This window comes from Cricetulus griseus, chromosome 4 (assembly GCF_003668045.3).
Source record: "Cricetulus griseus strain 17A/GY chromosome 4, alternate assembly CriGri-PICRH-1.0, whole genome shotgun sequence".
Classification (NCBI taxonomy): domain Eukaryota; kingdom Metazoa; phylum Chordata; class Mammalia; order Rodentia; family Cricetidae; genus Cricetulus; species Cricetulus griseus.
In genome coordinates, this window is record NC_048597.1 from 208,792,762 (window position 1) to 208,813,214 (window position 20,453).

Sequence of the window (20,453 nt, forward strand, 5' to 3'; positions counted from 1 at the left end):
TTGTTGTTGTTTTGCTTTTGTTTGCTTTTGTTTGTTTTGGGTTTTTTTGTTTTTGTTTTTGTTTTTGTTTTTTGTTTTTTTTTTGTTTTTTGTTTTTTTTTTTTTTTCGAGACAGGGTTTCTCTGTAGCTTTGGAGGCTGTCCTGGAACTAGCTTTTGTAGACCAGGCTGGTCTCGAACTCACAGAGATCCGCCTACCTCTGCCTCCAGAGTGCTGGGACTAGAGGAGTGTACCACCACCGCCCGCCTGATCTGTGTATTCTTCTGTCACTCTTAGTACACATATATACCCCACAGTTCACCAGATCTGAATCCCCTGTAGTGCATGGTGCCACTAGTCTCCCCACTGCCCTGCAAGGGCTAGTGTGAACACATACAGAGACAAGGACAGAGACATCTGAATAGTGCGGTTAATCCCCACTACAGGTGACAGAGCTGGGGTCCAGAGGGACGAAGCCACTTCTCCCAGTGTCATTCAGTGAGCACATGGTAACTGCAGGTCTGGGGGCGCCTTGCCTCATCATTTGCTGTCTGCTGGCCACACCACTTTGCCTCTGCTGGTTGTCACTGGACATGCACACTGCAGGCTCTTTTGGCTTCTCTTGTCTTTTGTCCCCAGGGGAAAACAGAAACACTCGTCTCCCATCCTGGGTTCTGAGTCCTGCAGAGCATCAGGCCCTTCCTCAAGTCTGTGAAATCCAAACCCCGAAGAGATGCTCTGAGGGTAACATAGCCACAGCACAGGCATCCACCTCCTCCTTCCTGCAGGCAACCAGCTTCTGGGATGAACTGGTAATTTTCTAAAAATGCATTTGCACAAAAAGCATTCATTAGTACTGTAGCAACAGAGAATACCACAGAAATCCCAACTATTTAACTGGTGTGTGTGTGTGTGTGTGTGTGTGTGTGTGTGTGTGTGTGTGTGTGTGTGTTCTCTCACAGGTATAGGTGGGAACATGTGCTCATATGTGCAGGCCCTAGGTTGGCACTGGGTGTTTTCCTTGATCCCTCACTTGGCATTTATATAGGTTCTGGGGATCCGAACTCAGATCCTCACATTGGGTCCTTGGGTCCTTGTGTGCCAAGCACTTTAACCGCTGAGCCATCTCCCCAGCCCTAGTTTACTTTCAAGCAGCAAACCCCTCCGGGGCAACCCAAGCCCCTAGGACAGGGCTCCCAGCATCTGTCCAGCAATCCCCACGTGGCCCTGCTGAGTCAGTGCTTTTCTATGAGAACTAGTAGCTTTGGAGGCTGTCCTGGAACTAGCTTTTGTAGACCAGGCTGGTCTCGAACTCACAGAGATCCGCCTACCTCTGCCTCCACAAAAACTCATATATAATTCTGGGGGTGGGGTGTCCACCCTTCTACACCTGAGAGCTCTGAGAAGGACCTGCTGTGTGAGACTTTAGTACTGTACCTAGCCCAGTGCCCAGTCCAGACAGGATCACAAGTGAAGGCGTGTTGCTATTCCTTTATCACACTCCTATAGTGTCTTCCAGAGACCCCAGGCATGACCATAGCTGATTTTAAACATAGAGAGAGCAATTTTGCAGACAGTCCATTACTAAGTAGCCTGCTATGACTTGAATCTGAAGCATCTCCCATTGGTACTGCCGGGTTCTGGGCAAGTGATTAGAGAGATGGAATAATTGTTTGATGTGTTCACAATTTAACATTATTGGAGGTCATGAAAAAGAGGCAGGGCCTCATTAGAAGAAGTAGGTTACTAGGAACTGTCCCTGGAAACATATCTCTTGTTCCCTGCCCCGCCCCACTGTCTGTGTGGTGGTTTGGATGAGAATGGCTCCCATAGGCTCATATGCTTGAATGCTTGCTCCCCAGTTGATGAACTGTCTGGGAAGAATCAGCAGGTGTGAGCCAGGTGGTGGTGGTGGTGCATGCCTTTAATCTAAGTACTTGTGAAGCAGAGGCTGGTGCATCTTTGTGAGCTCAAAGCCAGCCTGGTGCACATAGTTAGTTCCAGGACAGCCAGGGCTATGTAGAGAGACCTTGTCTAAAAAAAAAAAAAAAAAAAAAAAAAAAAAGTATGGAGAGTTGGCATAAAGGAAGAAACAGGTGTAGCTACATTCGTAGTTAGATTCTTTGCACCCTTCTCTCAGTCAATTAGTAGAACTACTTACTATACGGGAGTCAGGGAAAACCCTGTGAACTGGGTTAACATAGCAACATCCTCACCACAGCCCTGGCCCTTAGCTCTGTGCTACCGTCCGCTAATACTGCTGTGACCACTTGGAAGTATCAGAGATAGGAGAGCTGGCATTATAGGACAGAAGGGTGGCAGGGCATCCTGAGGACTGGGTTAAAGGGAGAGGCAAAAGCAAACCACAGAGATGTTACAAAATTGGCTTCATTGTAACTGCAGACTGTTAAGGAACTCCAGTAGTATGTTGACTACAGACGGATCTGGTTCTGATTGCTCTAGAGCAACTGACTGCTAACTCCCCACCAGAAGAGAACTGTGACACTCTTAGGGTGACAGGGATGGAGGGGGTTCCTCTGGTTCCTGTTTGCTCTTTTTTCCTTTGATTGTGTTGTGGTTGAGATCCAGGGGGGCCTCTGAAGAGCCACAGATGGAACATGTGTGAGCTGCTGGGACCTGCCCTGCTCTTCCCTAGCCAGGGAAGGCACACAGGGCCTACACCCACCGAGAGGCTCAGAGCCATGGTCCATTGTTTTCAAGGGTTAGAGAAGCATTCTGGGCTCAGGGGGTGGAGGGACACTGGGAAGACAGCTCCTTGAGCAGTCACTATGAAGGTCCTCACTGTTGTCCTTCCTACTCCGAGCCTAAATGAGGCAAAGTATATTCCATGCCACATGATCTTAAACCTGGAGGCACGAGACTCTTGGCACACAGACTGAGTATGTTGACTTAGAATCTGCTCCTGGCTGTAGCTTCCATTACAATTGGGGGAGCTTAGCTGGGCAGTGGTGGCACACGCCTTTATCCCACCCAGCACTCGGGAGGCAGAGGCTGGCAGATCTCTTTGAGTTCGAGACCAGCCTGGTCTACAAAAGCTAGTTCCAGGACAGCCTCCAAAGCCACAGAGAAACCCTGTCTTGAAAAAATCAAAAGAAAAAAAAAACATTTGGGGGAGCTGAGCGAGCTCAGAAGGTGCTTTGGAAGACAAGAGTGCAGGGCTTATCACTAAGCATCCTGGGCTGAGTAACACAGCCACCCTCTTGGTAATACCAGGTACTGTGGGAAAGCAGAATGGCCTGCCAGAGCCTAGGGAGGTCACTATACCCCGGAAAAGGGAGGACACACCCAGACCTTCTGATAAGGGTTTACTGTGACCTGAGCATATCCCCCAAAAAACACATGTTGGAAACAAATCTACAGCACAAAAGCATTGGGGCAGGAAGTGTGCAATGTGAGGAGGATGTAAACTTCAGCTTCATGAATGTAGGCTATAAGTGCCAGCCTGTTGATAACTTGTTCTATCACTTCAGTGACACCTTTAGCCATGTTATAAGAACAAGCAGGCCTTCACCCATTCCGCCCTATAACCTTCATTCCACTACCACCACCCCCAGCCTCCAGAAGCCAATGAACTTCTACTCTCTATAAATTACCTAGTCTGTGCTATTCTATTACAGCAACACAGACTAACACAAGTGAAGTCCCATTAGCACTTTCTCCTCTCTCTGCCTATCTTCATAAACCATGAAAAATGTGCCTATGCCTAGCTAAGGCCCATGAAGCCTCTGAGAAGCATCACAGTGAAAGGTAGAAGAATGATCTTACCAAGGTGTCTGGGAGGACCACTGTGGGGCAGCAAGAGTGCTGGAACAGCTGGCCCATCTTCCAGATGGAGAGTAGTACAACCATGAGAATCAGCAAGAAGCCAACAAATGCAAACAGAGCCAGTGCCAGCGGGAGAGACTCTCCTGTGAACAAAGCATAGGAGAAGACTTGGGATCAGCTAGGGAGGGGAACCACCAGTCCCACACCTCTGAGTTTCTTAGAGCTGTACTCAGGCCAAGACGGCAGGTGCCAGCACCCTGAGATTTGGTGTGTCCTCCAAATGGCTGCAGTTACCACCATTATCCTAGAATCTCAATTAAAGTATGGTTTTCCAGAAAGCCACAGAGAAGATTACCATCTCTATCTTGGGAAGGGGAGGGAGGTATGTAAGGCATTGCCCATGGTAGCATTACCTGGCACTACTGCCAGAGGAAGGCAGGCAGCCAGGCCCCAGGCAGGATGAGGGGGAGGTGTTGGAGCAGAACAGCCCAGAACAGGGCTGGGCGGAAACCAAAAACAAAGTGTTTCACAATTTGCTCTTGGCATTGACTCCTATGATGGAAGAAAATATCAAGTCCCCAAACAGTCACATTAAAATGACACATCAAGCCTCTGTTACGTGTTTGGTCTGCTTCCATTTCCCAGCATCCTGTTAAGTTCTAGGCCCCTGCCCCTCACAGTGAGCATCCCTTTCACAGAAGATGATGTTATTTATGCTGGAGATGGGTTAATGGCCTACCCCAGGATGAACAACTAGGGCTACCTCCAAAGTCCATGATGAGTTTGCTAACAAATAGAGCAAGAAGCACCAGGGCTGAGTATCTGGAGATGCAGAGAAGGGGACCAGCTAGTTTTCCCCCTCTCTGTGTTATCTAACCACTTGCAACCATTTATCACTTCCTGCCTGGACTGTTCACACACAGTGTTAGGGATGGCTTGGCCCATGTGTCTGTGGCATATGGGATGGAGCATGCGCACTGTCTCACTTTTGGGAAATATTTTGGCAGTAGATATCAAGAGATGAACAATGTTAATACCCTCCCAATCCACTCCTGTGATGTCCGTTTCAGAAAATCATTCCAAGGAAGGAAATAAGTGTGTGCATCAGTCAATTCACAGGAATGTCCAGACCAGAGCCACAGGCTGTCACCAATCACCTGCCCAGTGGTCCACTGACACTCCTGCATCCTTGCATGCTGTTACTCAACTCACAGCACACCCCCACACACACACTGGGAAGCACCTCATAAGCACAGTAGCTTGCCGTTTGTTTCCACAGCTGGAGGCAGGGACTCCCTTCTCTGCCCCAGTGGACAGGCCAGGAGTTGGCATGTAGTCAGCAATCTGCAAAGCTTTCTTTAATAAAAGGAAAAACTGCATCTTCAAGAGCAAATAGGAGTGATTTAAATGCCAAACAAAAGGGACTGACCTAAGATATTATGGGACATTGGCATGGTAGGTTAGCAATTCAGCTGTTAAAAGGAGAAATGGGATAGACACATCACAGTTTGATCATTAATGGAGAAAGTTTGGAAAGTGCATAGTATTGGCAATACTTGTATATATTGGCTTACTGTGTGTCTTTAAAAGGCAATGGAAAGCTACAGATAGTGACACACACCTTTAATCTAAGCCCTTGAGAGGCAGAAGCAGGTGGATCTCTGAGTTCAAGGCTAGCCTGCTCTACAGAGTAAGTTTCAGGACAGCCAGGAATTCATAGTAAGAGCCTGTTTTGAAGTGGGGAGGGAAGTAAGGCAGACCACACCACTGACACTATGAGCTGGCTGAAATGTGTTACAAAGTGTAGATGAGCCAGGTGGAGAGAGTGGTAACACTTGGGTCCCTGAGTTGAGGAAGCACTGGATGCTACAGACGATGCAGAAGAAGAAATGAAGGATTTGCCAGCAGAAACATATCTGTGACTTCCTTGGTGTTGTGATCGATCAAATTCCTGACGAGCAGCACCCAGAGGAAAAGTTTATTTCCTCTCATGTTCCAAGAATGCATTCTGTCCCGCCCTGGAAGGTGTGGTTGTGGGGACAATCCTCAGCTGTGGCCCCAGGAACAGGAAGCTGCACTTTTACATCCCCAGGGCTCAGGAAACAGGACAGGAAGTGGGGTCGAGATTTAAACCTCAAGGTCTACCTCCATGAAATCCACTTTCTCCAGCTAGACCCACCTCCCAAAGGTTCTTCATCCTCCCAAATAGTGCCCACCAGCCAGGGACCAACTGTTCAAACACATGAGCCCACAGGGGACATTCTAAATCCAAACTGTAACAGCAATTCTCTTGAGCAGCATGGAAAAGGACAGCGTATTTAATTCCTACTTTTTATAGATCTGTATTATTTGGACTTTTCAGAAGCTTGACATATAATTTTGTAAGTACCAAGAAATGTTACTCAGAAAGTATGCATGGAAAATGTTATGAATGTATTTGTGAAGAAAAAACCAAATAAGCCAGGTATAACATGTATGTCATATAGAGTTACTGTGTGTCTTCACGTGGATAACAACGGAAGGGTCACAATCCTATGGAGGGCAATTTTTACAACAGTGTCAAAGTTAAATCATGTCTTTGGACCAAGCTACTTTACTTCCAGGAATTTATCATTCAAGTGTGCGTGTGTGTGTGTGTGTGTGTGTGTGTGTGTGTGTGTGTGTGTGTACATGTGTATCAGCAAAAGTGATCTATGCACAAGGAAATGAATGCATTGGTTGCAATAGCAAAGTATTTGGCAGGTGGGGACTCTAAACCCATCAACACAGATCAGTTAAATTAGCCAACACACACATACTCACAAATGGAATAGCATTTGGTAATAAAGAAGTGATGATGGAATTTCTTTATCATTTGGAAACATCTACAAGATACATAAAAACAAGATTCGGAACAGTGCATATGATATTACTTTTGCTCAAAAGGTGATATTTATGTCCAGACTCACATATACGTGTCCTCATTTACATGTATATGAGTTAAAAAGTCTCCAGAAGAATATATAAGAAACTCACACTGAAGGGAAAAGATGCAGAAACCATGTGAACAGAGAGGAAACAGAGTAGATAATTTACATGCATATTATGTGTTCTGGACCACATGAATAGACTCTTTATTCAAAATAGTAATTTTTTTAAATCTAAGAAGTTATGCTGAAAAGTAACTAGTGGAGTTTGCATGGTGGGATCATAGGATGTAAGGTTTTGTTTCTTTTCAAAGAGTTTTAAATTAGAAGGGCGTTGGTGACGCACGCCTTTAATCCCAGCACTTGGGAGGCAGAGGCAGGCAGATCTCTGTGAGTTCAAGGCCAGCCTGGGGACTCTAAACCCATCAACACAGATCAGTTAAATTAGCCAACACACTCATACTCACAAATGGAATAGCATTTGGTAATAAAGAAGTGATGATGGAATTTCTTTATCATTTGGAAACATCTACAAGATACATAAAAACAAGATTCGGAACAGTGCATATGGTATTACCAGGCAGCCTGGTCTCCAGAGCAAGTGCCAGGATAGGCTCCAAAGCTACACTGAGAAACCCTGTCTCAAAAAACCAATAAATAAATAAATAAATAAATAAATAAATAAATAAATAAATAACTGTAGGTTTCTTTAGACCATAAAAAAAATAAAATAAAAGGTCTAGGGAGATGTCCCATTCAGTCAGGTGCCTGGTATACAAGCATGAGGACCTGGGTTCAGGTCCACAGCACACACATAAAAGTCAGGAGTGGTTATGTACACCTGTAACCCTGGTGCTTGGGAGTCACTGGAGCTTGCTGGCCACTCTAGTCAGTCAGTAAGCTCTGGGTTCAGCGAAAGAGACTGTCCCATAAAATAACTCGTGCATAGAAGTAGAGGAAGATGACTAATATCAGTGTCTGTCCTTGAGACCCACATATGTACATACATGCAGCTACACACATGAACACACACAACACACACAAATTTTTAATTGTTTTCATTTGAGTGAAAAATGCTAGTCAAAAAGAGATTCTGTAGACTATAAGATCCTTTCCAGACAGAGGAAGCCGTGATATTGTTATACAGGGTGGTGCCTCCTTCCCAGGTCTAACTCTCCTACAGCCATCTCTGCCCCACAGGAAATAGCCTCTGGCAAGCTGGTCCTGTAACATGTGCCCAGAGGAGGAGGAGGCTTTGGGAGAAAGTGCTCCAAGCAACGCTCAAGAAATCCCACCCAGCCCCCAGGGTGGGCTCCTGCCCCTGGAGAGAACTAGAGTTTACCTCAGAATCCACCAAACCTAGAAGCAAATATGTAAAGCCAGGGAAAGACCTAGAACCATTGGTAGGGCTGTGAAGTGCCAGGACCCAGGGGTAGGCAGTTATCCTTACCTTGCATATCCACACACTGAATCTGGCTGAAGGTACTGTGCCTCCCAATGGCTTTCACCCATGCCTGTGCCTTCACACAGTACATAGCCCCTGGTTCCATGGTTTCTAGGTGCACTGGAGTGTTCCCACTCTTCACCACCTTAACATGTTCCTTTAAGAAATCAAAATACAGTTACGGCCTAAGGGCAGCAGAGCTAGATACGGTGGGGAGAGCTGGGCAGGGAAAAAGGGCAGCCAGTCCTTTCCCAGAACACAGAGAGCATGCATTCTCATTCGTACATGGATGCATTCATTTCCTCATTCATCCACTCACTCGTATTTATTAAGCCTGTACTACAGACATAGGCACCCAGCACCGGAGCTTGTATGCAGGAGAGAAATATTACATAAATATCTTGCATGTAATGATTAGGGCTGTGAAGAGAAAGCAGGGCAAGGCAAAGAGAGTGGCAAGGAGGAACGAGGCTAAACAGTGATTTAGAAACGGCCTCTCCGGCAGGGTAACATTTGTGCGGAGCCCATCCACCTGTCTAACTCCCTTCAACTCCCACTCTAAACCCCAGGCCTGTAGAGGAAGGAACCTGTAGAAGCTTGTATGGACCCAGCCCAGATGACTCAGGGCATACACTCAGCAACGAGCCTCCTGGTTACAAGGGTGGGGAAGAGGCTCCGCCCCCAAAGAATGTGAAGTTGATCCATGCTCCCTCCTGCCAAGCTCCAAGCCTTTCTCTCACCCTGTTCCATCTGCCTGGCTGGCAATGCAGTGTCCTACCAGTGTGTCCTGACCAGCAGGGTCAATACCAGCCAACAGCCTGTCCCATGTGCCCAAACCATGTTCCAAGGATCACTATCCCACTCAACTGAGGGTTCACAGGAACGTGTGCACAGCCCCCAGACATTGCTGTGTGACACTGAGCACCCCAGCCTGAGAAGGGTACCCACAGAACTCAGCTGGCTGCTTGAAACCCACACAGCTTAGACTGATGAGCACAAGCAATGGGATTCATCCCTGGAGGATTTGGTCTTGGGAAACTGGATACCTCAAGCTGGATAGGAGGGTAAAGGGAGAAGACTATGTAATGAGGGGCAGTCTGAGATGCCTTTGAGGGAGGCACAGTTATGAGCATGCATAGGGCCTGGAAGTGAGAGAACAGTGAGACTTCTACAGGCCAGGGTCCCCAAGTAGTTAAGACTGTACCTCTGCCTGGTGCTGTGCTGGCTCTGCTCACGGATTTGGTGAGAGTCTCTTTTGCCCATATTGATCCTTCCGAGAAAGCTAGCTATCCCTGTGTCCACTGGAGTGGGTCACTAGATCTTGTCATTATATCAGTTTAAACAGGACTATGCAGGAAGTGGTGTCCCCTGTGTCTGCTAGAGCTTTACCCTGCTGCTGCTGCTGCTGCTGCTGCTGCTGCTACAGTTTATCTGACCATCCTTGCATGAGGGCTGGTCTCTCACTCACCCCAGACTACAGCAAACTTCCCATGGGGAAGGGCAGCTCCCTTCCAGGCTTTCTGCCCGACCCACCCGATCATAATTAGATAGGCTTATTCATAAGCCAGTTCCTGGCTCGCTGCCTCACTTCTGCACTCTGCCAAGACACACACCCTCAAGAGGTTTGTGCCCACCTTCTGTGCTTTTGAAATCATCCGGAACACCCTGAGCTGGAACATCCTGGCCTGCTGCCCCTAAGTATCTGAGACTAGCTGATGAAGGAGAAAAAAAAAAAAAAGCATCAAAAAGGCATTAGGGGGTCCAGTGAGGTGGGGCATTAGAGAAAGGGAAGCAACTCCCAAGACTTCAGTAGACCTGGCCTAAAAAAGGCTCAGGTGTCCTGGCCAAGGCCTAGAATGAACAAAAGGTTAAAGGTTAGGTCTTTGAGAAAGGAGTCCAGGGAGAGTTCTCTCATCTCTCTCTTTTCACACTTCACCCAGATCGGGCCACTTATGCCATGAACACTACAAAGCCAGACTTGACTCCCTCATCCCCAGAAAGCTGTGTCCCTCTAAGGCCTGACTCAAAGGCCAATGTCAGTGAGAAGCCTCACCGTGGCACCAGGCTCCTTTCTCCAGTAGACCACAAGGAACTCAAACTGGGGCCCAAGGTCTTCCAGCTTAACAACCAGATGCAAGCCATGTTCAGTGACCTCCATCCTGGGTGCGACGAGGACAGCTGTTGACATGAGAAAGAAAGAATCAAAGCCAGCTCTGGACAGAACTAATTTTCTTGGGGGTAAAATGACCAAGTCATCAGCGGACACATAGCAGCCCTGTGGGCAAGGGAGAAGTCTATTGAGGGGTTCTAGAGATGGAATCATATGCATGAACACTTGCCTACACTCCATGGATGCTCATGAAGTTCTTTTTAAATTCTATTTTTACTAAAAACTTGTTTTCAAAAATTGTGTGTGTGTGTACAAACACACATGCACACACTTGCCTGTAAAACATAGAGGCCATTTCTCTCTTTCTACCAAGTTGGTCCTGGGAATCAAACTCAGGTCATCACACTTGGCAGCAAGTGCCTTTGCTTGCTGAGCCATCTTGGTGACCCTCATGAAATGCTTTTTGAATGATGGCTGAGTGGAAAACAAATGCTAAAGACTTACTACAAATCATTCATTTTTTACTCCAAAGTCATCTGTCACTTCTCCAGGAGCATAGGCTCAAGGGAAGGGATGAAGGACTCAGGTAAACACCACTCTCACGTTCAAAGAGCATGCTCTGTCTCCTCTCCCTACTTCAGTGCTCTTCACCTTGACTCACTCAGTGATCAGACACTGTTCATTAATGCCTGCTGAACACCTGCCTGACTCTGAACTCTGCTGGGCACAGCTGGCCTGGTCTTTGTCCCTTGGGAATGGACCTATCTGACAGGGTCAACCCTGGCATACCTATTGCTCACACAGAGCATTAGCAAAAACTGGTATCTAGTGCCTTGCAGACATCAGCAAATCAACATCTTGGGTGGCTTGGCCCTTCAGTTCTTGGCCCTAACGTTCTTCATATCACATAAAAGTTTTCAGCAAGTCAGAAGCTTTTTAAAAATTCAGGCAAACCAGTTCTAGAAATTACAAACACCATCCATCTTCACTTTACAGGTTTCCAAACAGAGGCCAGCAGCCCATCAAGAGGCCAAGAACAGAAGGCCCCACACAGGTTGCCTCCCCTCCCTCGATAACAATCTAGAAATTGCAGGACCAGAAGGGCCAGTGTGGCGGTTGGTATTGGCTTGGGAATTGGGATGGGATGTGACATGGGCTAAATCCCTCTGCACTGAGGCTGAGGGATGTGGAGAAGAAGGGCAGTTCCTAGGTGGGACATTCAGAGAGCAAAGTATTTTTCTCTTGCCATCCTTGCTGGAGAAAATATCCCTGGGTTTGGTGAGCTGTCGCTGGAAGGGACAAGAGGACTTGGGAAGTCAGGCCACCTGTGCAAATGTAGCCAGCCCAGACACAGCACCACTACCTCTGTGATACCTGCAGACCTAGAAGGTCCAACTCCATTTTTAAGTCACATATATTGGAATCTGAGGCTCCGGTTGTCATCTTTTTGATAGACAAAGTGACCTGAAACTTCAGTTTAGAGAATTTTCTTTTGTTTTCTTTTTCTTCATTCAGCACTAGGGCAAAAACCTCTGCCCTACACACTCTATACTTCTCTCACTTGATCCAGCCCAAAACTTCAGAAAGTAAATCTTACTCCTGTGGCACAGAGATGTTAAAGGAGTTGCCCAAAGTCACAGAGATAACAGCCAGAATTAAAGCCCATGTCAGTTTATGCTTCCAGCCTCCCCTGTGTGAGGTGTCCATCTGCTGCAGTGGAGAATCCCAACTCTGGCTGCACATGACAACAACCTGGGTGGAATTTTAAGTTCCAGATAAATCGATGCTCACACATCTAAATCAGATACCTCTGGAAGGACCCCAGACAAGTGACCTTGAAGCTCTGTATGATTATAACAGGAAATCAAGGTTAACAATGTCGGCCTTCAATAAGCTTAAGAACAGGAGCTCTCCGTGGGAGAACATTAAGACACAATTTTTCAAGGGTCATAGAAGTCAGAGTGGCCCTCTCAAATAGAAAGGGCAGGTGGAGTGCTCTTAAGAGATTCAGTGCCAGCCAAGGGGTAGTGACCCACACCTTTCACCCCAGCACTTGGGAGGCAGAGGCAGGCCAATCTCTGTGAGTTCAAAGCCAGCCTGGTCTACAGAGTAAGCTCCAGGACAGCCAGGGCTGCACAGAGAAACCCTATCTTAAAATCCAAGGTCGGGGGAGGGGCGTCCAGAGCCACTTCAGCTAGGTTACTGACTACACTACACATAGCACTACAGGAATCTTCAGAGAGGTTCTGCCCTCTTCAGCACCTGCAAACTCCTATCCCTCAGATAGATCCCCTGCAGCAAGACCTTTTCCTGTTTATGCTGGCCTCTCGAGAAGCACACGTTTCACTGCCCAGCCCCTCCCAAATAACTGTTGGCACTCCCTGATCTCCATCTGACCTGGCCTTCCTTCCAGCAAGAGTTGCCAGACCCCAGTGAAGTTCTTGGCTGGAACCCCAGGCTCCCAGGTGCCAGAGGAAGTAGAGCTGGGTGCTGCCTGAACTCTGCGGGCAGAGGGAGAGCTGCAGTGTCCGCCAGTGCCCCTAAGCCTCCAGGAACCTGCACAGGGTCCTGCCACTTCAGCCCTGTCTTCCCAGTGCCTGGGAAAGATGCCTAGCAGAGAAGTCCACATTTTGCCACTAAAGCCTCCCTGGCATCCCATTCCAGCAGTCCTGGGCTTCTCCTCTGCTCCCTGGCTCTCAGCTCCAGCATCCCCAGGGCAACAATCTTAACAAAAGTTGAGTGCTGGGATAAGACTCGACTGTGTTGAGCTTCAACAGGTTTCACTTCATGTGATCCCCTCAACTATCCCATGAGGCAAAATGTTGCCTGCACACCACACAGTTCTCAAGTTCCAAACTGGGTTTGAACCAGCCCTCATAATTCCTCGGGGTCAATTTGGGAATCCCTCACCATCTAAACCCTTCTGACCTCTCTCCTCAGTAACTTGACTTGCCCCATTACTGGATACTGGGACCTAATGTTCCTGAGCCCTTACTTCAACAGATCTTCTGTCACATGAAGAAAATGGGCCACCGAGGGCCCTGCCCTTCCCCAGCACCAAACTCCTGGCATCCCTCCCATCCTACCTTAGACAAGGAGCTGCCCCTTTCCACCTCCACTCTGTCCTCTCTGTGTGGCAGCTGCAATCAGTCACTTTCTCAAGCACCACCCAGGGACCTCCCTAAGCCTATGAGGAGCTTTCTGTTCCATCTGCCTCCCTCCTTGAAGTCTTCTATCTACACTGTAGACCTTGAGGTTTCTGGGAGCCTGTCCTGGATTCTCTTCATTCTCCCTACTCTGTCCCTGGACGTTCACGTCTATTTCCAGGCCTATAGCTAATAACTCTGCGTTGTGTGTTTGTTTTCACCTCCAAGAGTCCCGAGGTCTGATCTCCAGCTGCCTGTCAGACATCCACAGCATGCCATGCTGCAGGAACCTGAACTCCAAAAACGCATAGATAGAATATTTCCTGTTCCTCAAGATCTGTTTCTCCTGTTCGGTTCTCTTCCTTGGACAGTTCTCACGCACCCAGGTAAGAAGCTAGATTTTGTCTCCCCACTCCATCCCCAATAACTGGTCCCCAAGCTCTTTCCATTTTAAATGAACTCGCGTCTCCTGAATTCATCCACTCCACTGCCTTCACTAGGGTTTCTATTGCTGCAGTGAAACACCATAACCAGAAAGCAAGCTGGAGAGGAAAGGGTTTATTCAGCTTACATTTCCACATCACTGTTCATCACCAAAGGAAGTCAGGACAGAAACTCAAGCAGGACTGGAACCCAGGAGGCAGGAGCTAGTGCAGGGGGTACTGCTTCCTGGCTTGCTTCCCATGGCTTGCTCAGCCTGTTTCTTATAGAACCCAGGACCAACAGCCCAGGGGTGGCACCACCCACAATAGGTGGGCCCTCCCCAATCAATCACCAATTAAGAAAATGCCTTACAGCTGAATCTTATGGAGGCATTTTCTCAATTGAGGTTCCCTCCTTTCAGAGAACTCCAGCGTGTGTCAAATTGACATAAGACCAGCCAGCACACACACACACACACACACACACACACACACACACACACACCCATTTACTCTGCTCTTCCTCAGACCAGAACCCATCTTGGCTTAGCTGAGGGTAACAATTCCCTTGTCATTGTTCCTATGCCTTGCAGGTTTACCCCACTCCAGGTCACTTTCCTCCCGGGGGCCATAGTGTTTGCTCTGTAAGAAAGATATGGCCCAGACTCTTTCTTCTTCCGCTGCTCCCATCTACTGACTTGATCAAGACTCACTACATGGCCAGCTGCTTCTCTGCGCCACTGCCCATCCAGCCCTCACCTCATTCCAAACACACACACACACACACACACACACACACACCCTTTTACACTCTAGCCATGGCTTGCACTCAGCCATACTTGTCCACTTACCTGGGTTCCTCTCTTCCCTTTCAATCATTTGTCCAATTATAATTGCAATAAAAAGTTAGTTGCCAGCAACCACAGGGAGGAAATGTTTCCAGTAGCTATTTAAGCAACCAAGCTGCTCTCAGCTGTATTGGGGTTAATGAGGCTCCAGATGGGAGAGATTTATGGAGGCATGATCAGAGCAAGAATCCTAGTGCCAATGCCACAGCTTCAATACCTGGAGACCCTAACAAGGACAGCCTGGACTCACTTCCAGAGTGAGGAAGGAGAAAGACAGCACATGAGGTCAGCAATTTTACAAACATGTCAGTAAGGGTGGTTTGTGTTTAAAAGCACACCAGTTAATTTGATGCTGAACATCTAAGTAAAGGTAGTTCCTGCAAGGGTGAGGGGGGTGCCTTACTTGAGTTTCGATTAAAGGGGTGCTCCAGAGTGCTCCAGGCTGAAGTCTGTGAGCCCAGCATGGCCCTGACCCTGAAGTTATATGGTACTGTGGCAGTGACGTCATCGGTGACATCACACTCCAGACCATTGGTAGGTGAGCACTGGCTGCTGGGGATCCAGATGTGGCTCATGTAAAGGCTCTCGTACTCCCTAGCCAAGGAGAGAAAGGCACAGAGTCATACAAAGATGGCTGTAATTGCCTTCCTTCTGCTTTTGTGGGTCAGCAGAATAAGCCTCCTCTCCCTGACTCCAGATCCCCTACCCTAACCATCACTCTCATTTATTCCTCAGGAACCTTCACATAAGCCTCAGCCTGCTCACAGTCACCACCCTCCTCTCAGGCACCATCCTGCCATTGCTTGCTGTGGTTTCCCAGTCTCCACACTGCTGTGGAGGTCCCATTATTCAAATACGCCACACAGCAGACCATGATGTTTATGTGCCTAATGGCTTCCTGCTAGAGTCTGGCCTTCTCCTATCCTGCCCCCTAAGGATGCTGCTTCTACCCTACTGACCTGTGGCTCTCTCCTTCAAAATGCTGATCTCTTTTTGCCTTAGGCCTCTGACTGCATGGTCACTGTCTCAAATGTTCTGCCTCTGATATCCCACAAGTAGGGTATAAATATCACCTCCTCCAGAGGCTACCACTTAGGACAAAGGAGCTGCAAACTCAACTCCATTGCATCAGCCTTCACAGCTTCCCACTAGGACTCAAAACCCTGCATCTGGCTGAGAGCTCTGCTGCCCAATCACAGCTTGTGATGATGGAAAGGTTTTGCATCCTGTTGTCACTGGCCATTTGTGGCTACAGAGCCCGTGAAAAAGGAAGAATGGATTCAAAACATATGTCAATTTAATTTAAACTTAAACAGCTGCTAGTAACTAGTGGCTGCAAAACTGAAGAGCACACACCCAGTGTATTTAGTATCTCTTCCTCCAGCCCAGTGGTTCTCAACCTTCCTAATGTTGCGACCCTTTAATACGGTCCCTCATGTTGTGGTGACCCTAACCATAAAGCTATTTTGTTGCTACTTCATAACTGTACATTTGCTACTACTATGAATCATAATGTAAATATCTGATTTGTGAGCCAAGGGGTCATGACCCATGTTGTTCTAGAAGCTAGTTTCCCTGTATCTAGAAGTGCACGCCTCTATATCCTCGAGCCTAGAAGAATGTCTACACATGTAGGGCTCTGTTTGTGCTCATTGCTAATGAAATACGTTGATCACCAACTCCACCAACCATTTCTCAGTGACTGCAAGTGCCTACTCAGCTGGAGAAAACTAGAACCAGGCTCACCCCTGGATGAGATGACCTTTAGGGTCAAGACTTCTTGTGGGCTTCTAGATACATGCTCATAGTCAAGAAAACTGTGGACTCCTGTACCCCAAAGAGATTGACTCTTCAGATTTGTCCATTCCAAATCAGGCCCGAGCTCACTGGACAGTTGACTTACTGTTGAAAACAGGTACAACAAAATGTATTTGGTCCTCCCATACCTATTCACACCAAGGAGTGAGTCGGGAAGAACATCTATTCTTGGATCTCAAAGCCTCCTGGAGCAGAGAAGGAAGGGCTATCTATCCCTCTCTGATATGCTAAGGAAGAAAAATTATTAAACAAGGCAAACTCACCCTTGGTACTCCACAGAATAGAGCACTGTCTCTCTGGGCTGGGCCACTGGGTTCCACATCAAGAGATGTTTCATGTTGGTTGACAGTACAGTTAAGTTCTGTGGGGCAGGCAGAACAGCCACTCCACCTGGGATGAAATTAATAGAGAAGCTGACCTCTGAGTGACAGTGAGAGCTGGCATAACTTCAGATTCATCACACACATACAAGCGCTAAATTTTACTCTCCTTGGTTTAGCGATGCCTTTGTGACAGCAGGGCATATTTGTATTAATAACAGCTAAGCTTTAGCAAACATTGCTCATATTCTAAATAGGTCATTGCTAGATTGTTACACAATTAGCCCATTTAATTTTTTCTTTCTTTCTTTCTTTCTTTCTTTCTTCCTTTCTTTCTTTCTTTCTTTCTTCCTCCCTTCCTTCCTTCATTCCTTCCTTCCTTTCTTTCTTTTTTGTTTTTTTCAAGCCGGGGTTTCTTTGTGTAGTCCTGGCTGTCATGGAATTCCTTCTGTAGATCAGGCTGGCCTTGAACTTAGAGATCCACCTGTCTGCATCCAAGTGCTGGAATTGAAGGCATACACCACTGTGCCTGACTTTTCATGACCCTACCGAGTATAAGGACCATTATTTTTCCCAATATATAAATAAACAAAGCAGAGGCATGTTATTATTTGTTCATGGATGTCTTTCATTTTATAATTTTATTTTATTTACATACACATATAATGTGTATATGTATGAATGTGGATGTACATATGCCATGGTGTACATATTCCGATGTCAGAGGAAAACTTTAGGGTCCTCTTCTTCCACCAATGGCAATCAGGTTCAAACTTGGGCCATCAGGTTTTCTTGAAGACATCTTTATTCGGTGAGCCATCTCACTGGCCCTATTTATTTTGATGAACATATAAAAATATACCCATTATATTTATGGGTATCTATGTGGTGCTTTAACACATGTATGTAATGTGTTACTTCAAATAAAAGCAGCGTATCTATCTCAAACATTTATTTCTTTTTAATTCAAAGCCTTCAAATATCCTATGTTCTGGGCCTTTTCAAATACAATTTTTCCTCTGTAGTTAGTGTCTGTGCAATAGGACACCAGAATACGCTCTGCTACCTAACTGTAACTTAGTAGCTATAAACCTATCTTTGCCCTGTCCTCTGTCTGTACCCACTATTCTCTCAAGTTATCATTCTCATTCCATTCTAAACATACATGAGGTCAACTCTTTGATGTTCCACCTATGAGTGAGGCTGTGTGATATTTGTCTTTCTGTGCCTTGTTTATTTCATTTAACATAATATCTTCCAGATCACCCACGTCTGCCTTTTATGGCTGAAAAATATCCCATTGTGTATAGTTACTTTTATCTATTTATCAGTTGATGGACATTTAGGTTATTTCCACACCTTGGCTTCTATAAACAGTGCAGCAGATGTCTCAACTCAGTTATTTAATTTTCCTTTGGATGTATTATATAACCAGTAGTAGGATAGCCAAGTCGTATGATAGCTGCACTTTGCACCTTTTGAGGAAGCTCCACACTGCTTTCCATAGGATTATAATAGCTTACATTCTCAGTAATAGGTGTACCAGAATTTGGCTTGTTATTTTTAACTTTTTAATGGAAACCACTTTTACTGTTGTCCTAGGGATGAAGCCCCAGGGCTTTACACATTTTAGGTAAGTGTTCTCCTATTGAACTACATCTCCAGTCTAGAATAAAGTGATAATCTTATTTTGGTTTTATTTTGCTGGGATGATTAATGACGCTGAACATTGATTGCTTCACATTCTTGCTGATCATTGGTATCATGTACTTTTGAGAAATGTCTAATTTTACTGTCCATTTTCAATCAGTTTATTAATTGACTTACTATTGAGTTCCTTGTAGACTCTAAATGATAGCCTTGATGCCAGACTGACCTGGATTCAGGCCTTGACTCAGCCCTGGACTATGTTACTTTATGCAACCTGAATAACCTGAGCCTCCCACTTCTGTCATGGCAAATCCACTCAGGGGCTAGGCAGTTTCTCATCATGTTTCTCTCCAGCTTCTGCCACCCTTGGACACCAGAACACATTAATTTATGACCAACAAGGCCAAATGGGGCATCAGCAGCCAGGTAGAAAGCTGACTCAGGTCTACTGTGAACACAGAACAGCTCAGAGACTCCCCAGGGGAAGACTGCAAGCCCAAGAACCCACGTGGGGCACAGGAAACTGCTCACATGAATAAAGGCAATGTGTCCAGAGTACACACACAGTGGTACTACAGTTTGCAAGAATAAAAATGACCAGCAAAGCCTCACCTGCACTGATAAGGGCCTCAGGCGGACCAAAGCTCAGCCTTGCATGTAGCCCTTGGGTACACTCTGCAGTCATTCTTCTCCCTTTCACATGCTTTTAGTGCCAAGCACCTGCTCCTCTGCTGTTACCGTCACAGTGATGGTATCAATGTCATGGTAGACAGAGGCCTTTACCTAGGACCTTTCTGTTTCTGCCTCCAGATTGGCACCTGCTGTTTGTTATCAGGCATCAAGCCTTGTGCACATGAGGGAGAAGGGCCACTCCTGAAATATCCTGTCTGGCTGGATGCTTTGCCTTGCCTCTTACCTAACACAGGACCCTGGTGATGAACCTTCATCTCATCCTTGATCTCTGCCTGGGAGAAAAGACCTGGGACACCCACAGGGGGGGCTCTTGGCTTTCCAGCCCTAACTTCCTTATTTTTGTTTTCTTTTTTTTTTCAGTTCATAATTTTGTTATTAGCTTATGTTCATTGTACAAAACTCTCAAATGTTTGCTGGGTGGTGGTAGCACACGTCTTTAACCCAGCATTCAGGAGGCAGAGGCAAGTGGGTCTCTGTGAGTTCGAGGCCAGCCTGGTCTACAAAGTGAGTTCCAGGACAGCCAGAGCTTCCCAGAGAAACCCTGTTTTGAAAATGACAACAAAAACCAATAACCTCTCAAATGTGAACAACACATTCTTGATCATACCCACCCCACCCTATTCTGTTTCCCTCCCTGCTTCCAGTGGTCCACTTTTCCTTCACGAAAAGCCACCCTTCTACTTTCATGTCTTATTAGTTAAAATGAATAAACAAACAAACCTAGATTCTGCATATGGGGGAAAATAAGATGTATCTGAGTCTCAGTTACTCTGCTCAACATAATGATTTCATGTTTCATTCGTTTTTCTTCAAATGACATAATTTTATTCTTTTGAGACAGGATCTCACTATGAAGCCAAGGCTGGCCTGGAGCTCATTATGTAGCTTGGCCTGGTCTCAAACTCATGGCAACGCCCTCCCCCACCCCCAGGCTATGGAATAATCAGGCATGGTCATTCGCATCCATAATCTCAGCAGTTCAGCGCTGAGATAGGAAGATTAAGCTACAAATAAGCCTGGGCTATGTGATGAGTTCCAGGCTGCTACAGAGTTAGACCTTGTTTCATTATTTAAAAAAAAAAGAGAAAAATTATGAACTAGAATAACTAAAACTCTGTCTGTGCCATGTGTGTGTATCTGTGTGGTGTATCTATGTATATGTGTATATTTGTGTGTGTGTGTGTCTGTGTGTGGTGTGTGTATTTGTGTGTGTGTTTGTGTGTATTTATGTGGTCTGTGTGTTTGTGTATGTGTGTCTATGAGTGTGCCTGTGTGTGTGTCAATGTGGTCTGTGTATTTGTATGTATGTATGTACATCTGTATGTGTGTGT

General features: G+C 46.4%; 1 protein-coding gene across 1 annotated transcript; it reads right to left on the minus strand.

The window, feature by feature from the left end:
• Positions 1-202: 202 nt before the first annotated feature.
• Positions 203-16,991, minus strand: Il20rb (interleukin 20 receptor subunit beta). Its single transcript, XM_035444556.1, has 6 exons — positions 16,723-16,991; positions 15,045-15,235; positions 10,169-10,293; positions 8,122-8,272; positions 3,766-3,908; positions 203-799 (listed from the first exon to the last, which is right to left on the minus strand). Exons 1-6 carry the CDS (start codon positions 16,794-16,796, stop codon positions 683-685), a joined length of 801 nt encoding a protein of 266 aa, XP_035300447.1. The 5' UTR covers positions 16,797-16,991; the 3' UTR covers positions 203-682.
• Positions 16,992-20,453: the final 3,462 nt, after the last annotated feature.

What these genes read in the sequence shown, in the direction of transcription:
- Il20rb (XM_035444556.1), bottom strand. Translation starts at nt 16,796, where the DNA reads ATGAAACATCTCTTGATGTGGAACCCAGTGGCCCAGCCCAGAGAGACA. An exon ending in TATTCTGTGGAGTACCAAGG is followed by an intron (nt 15,236 to 16,722) that starts GTGAGTTTGCCT and finishes CTCCTTGGCTAG; the next exon opens with GGAGTACGAGAGCCTTTACA. An exon ending in TGGTCCTCCCAGACACCTTG is followed by an intron (nt 800 to 3,765) that starts GTAAGATCATTC and finishes ATGCATTTTTAG; the next exon opens with AAAATTACCAGTTCATCCCA.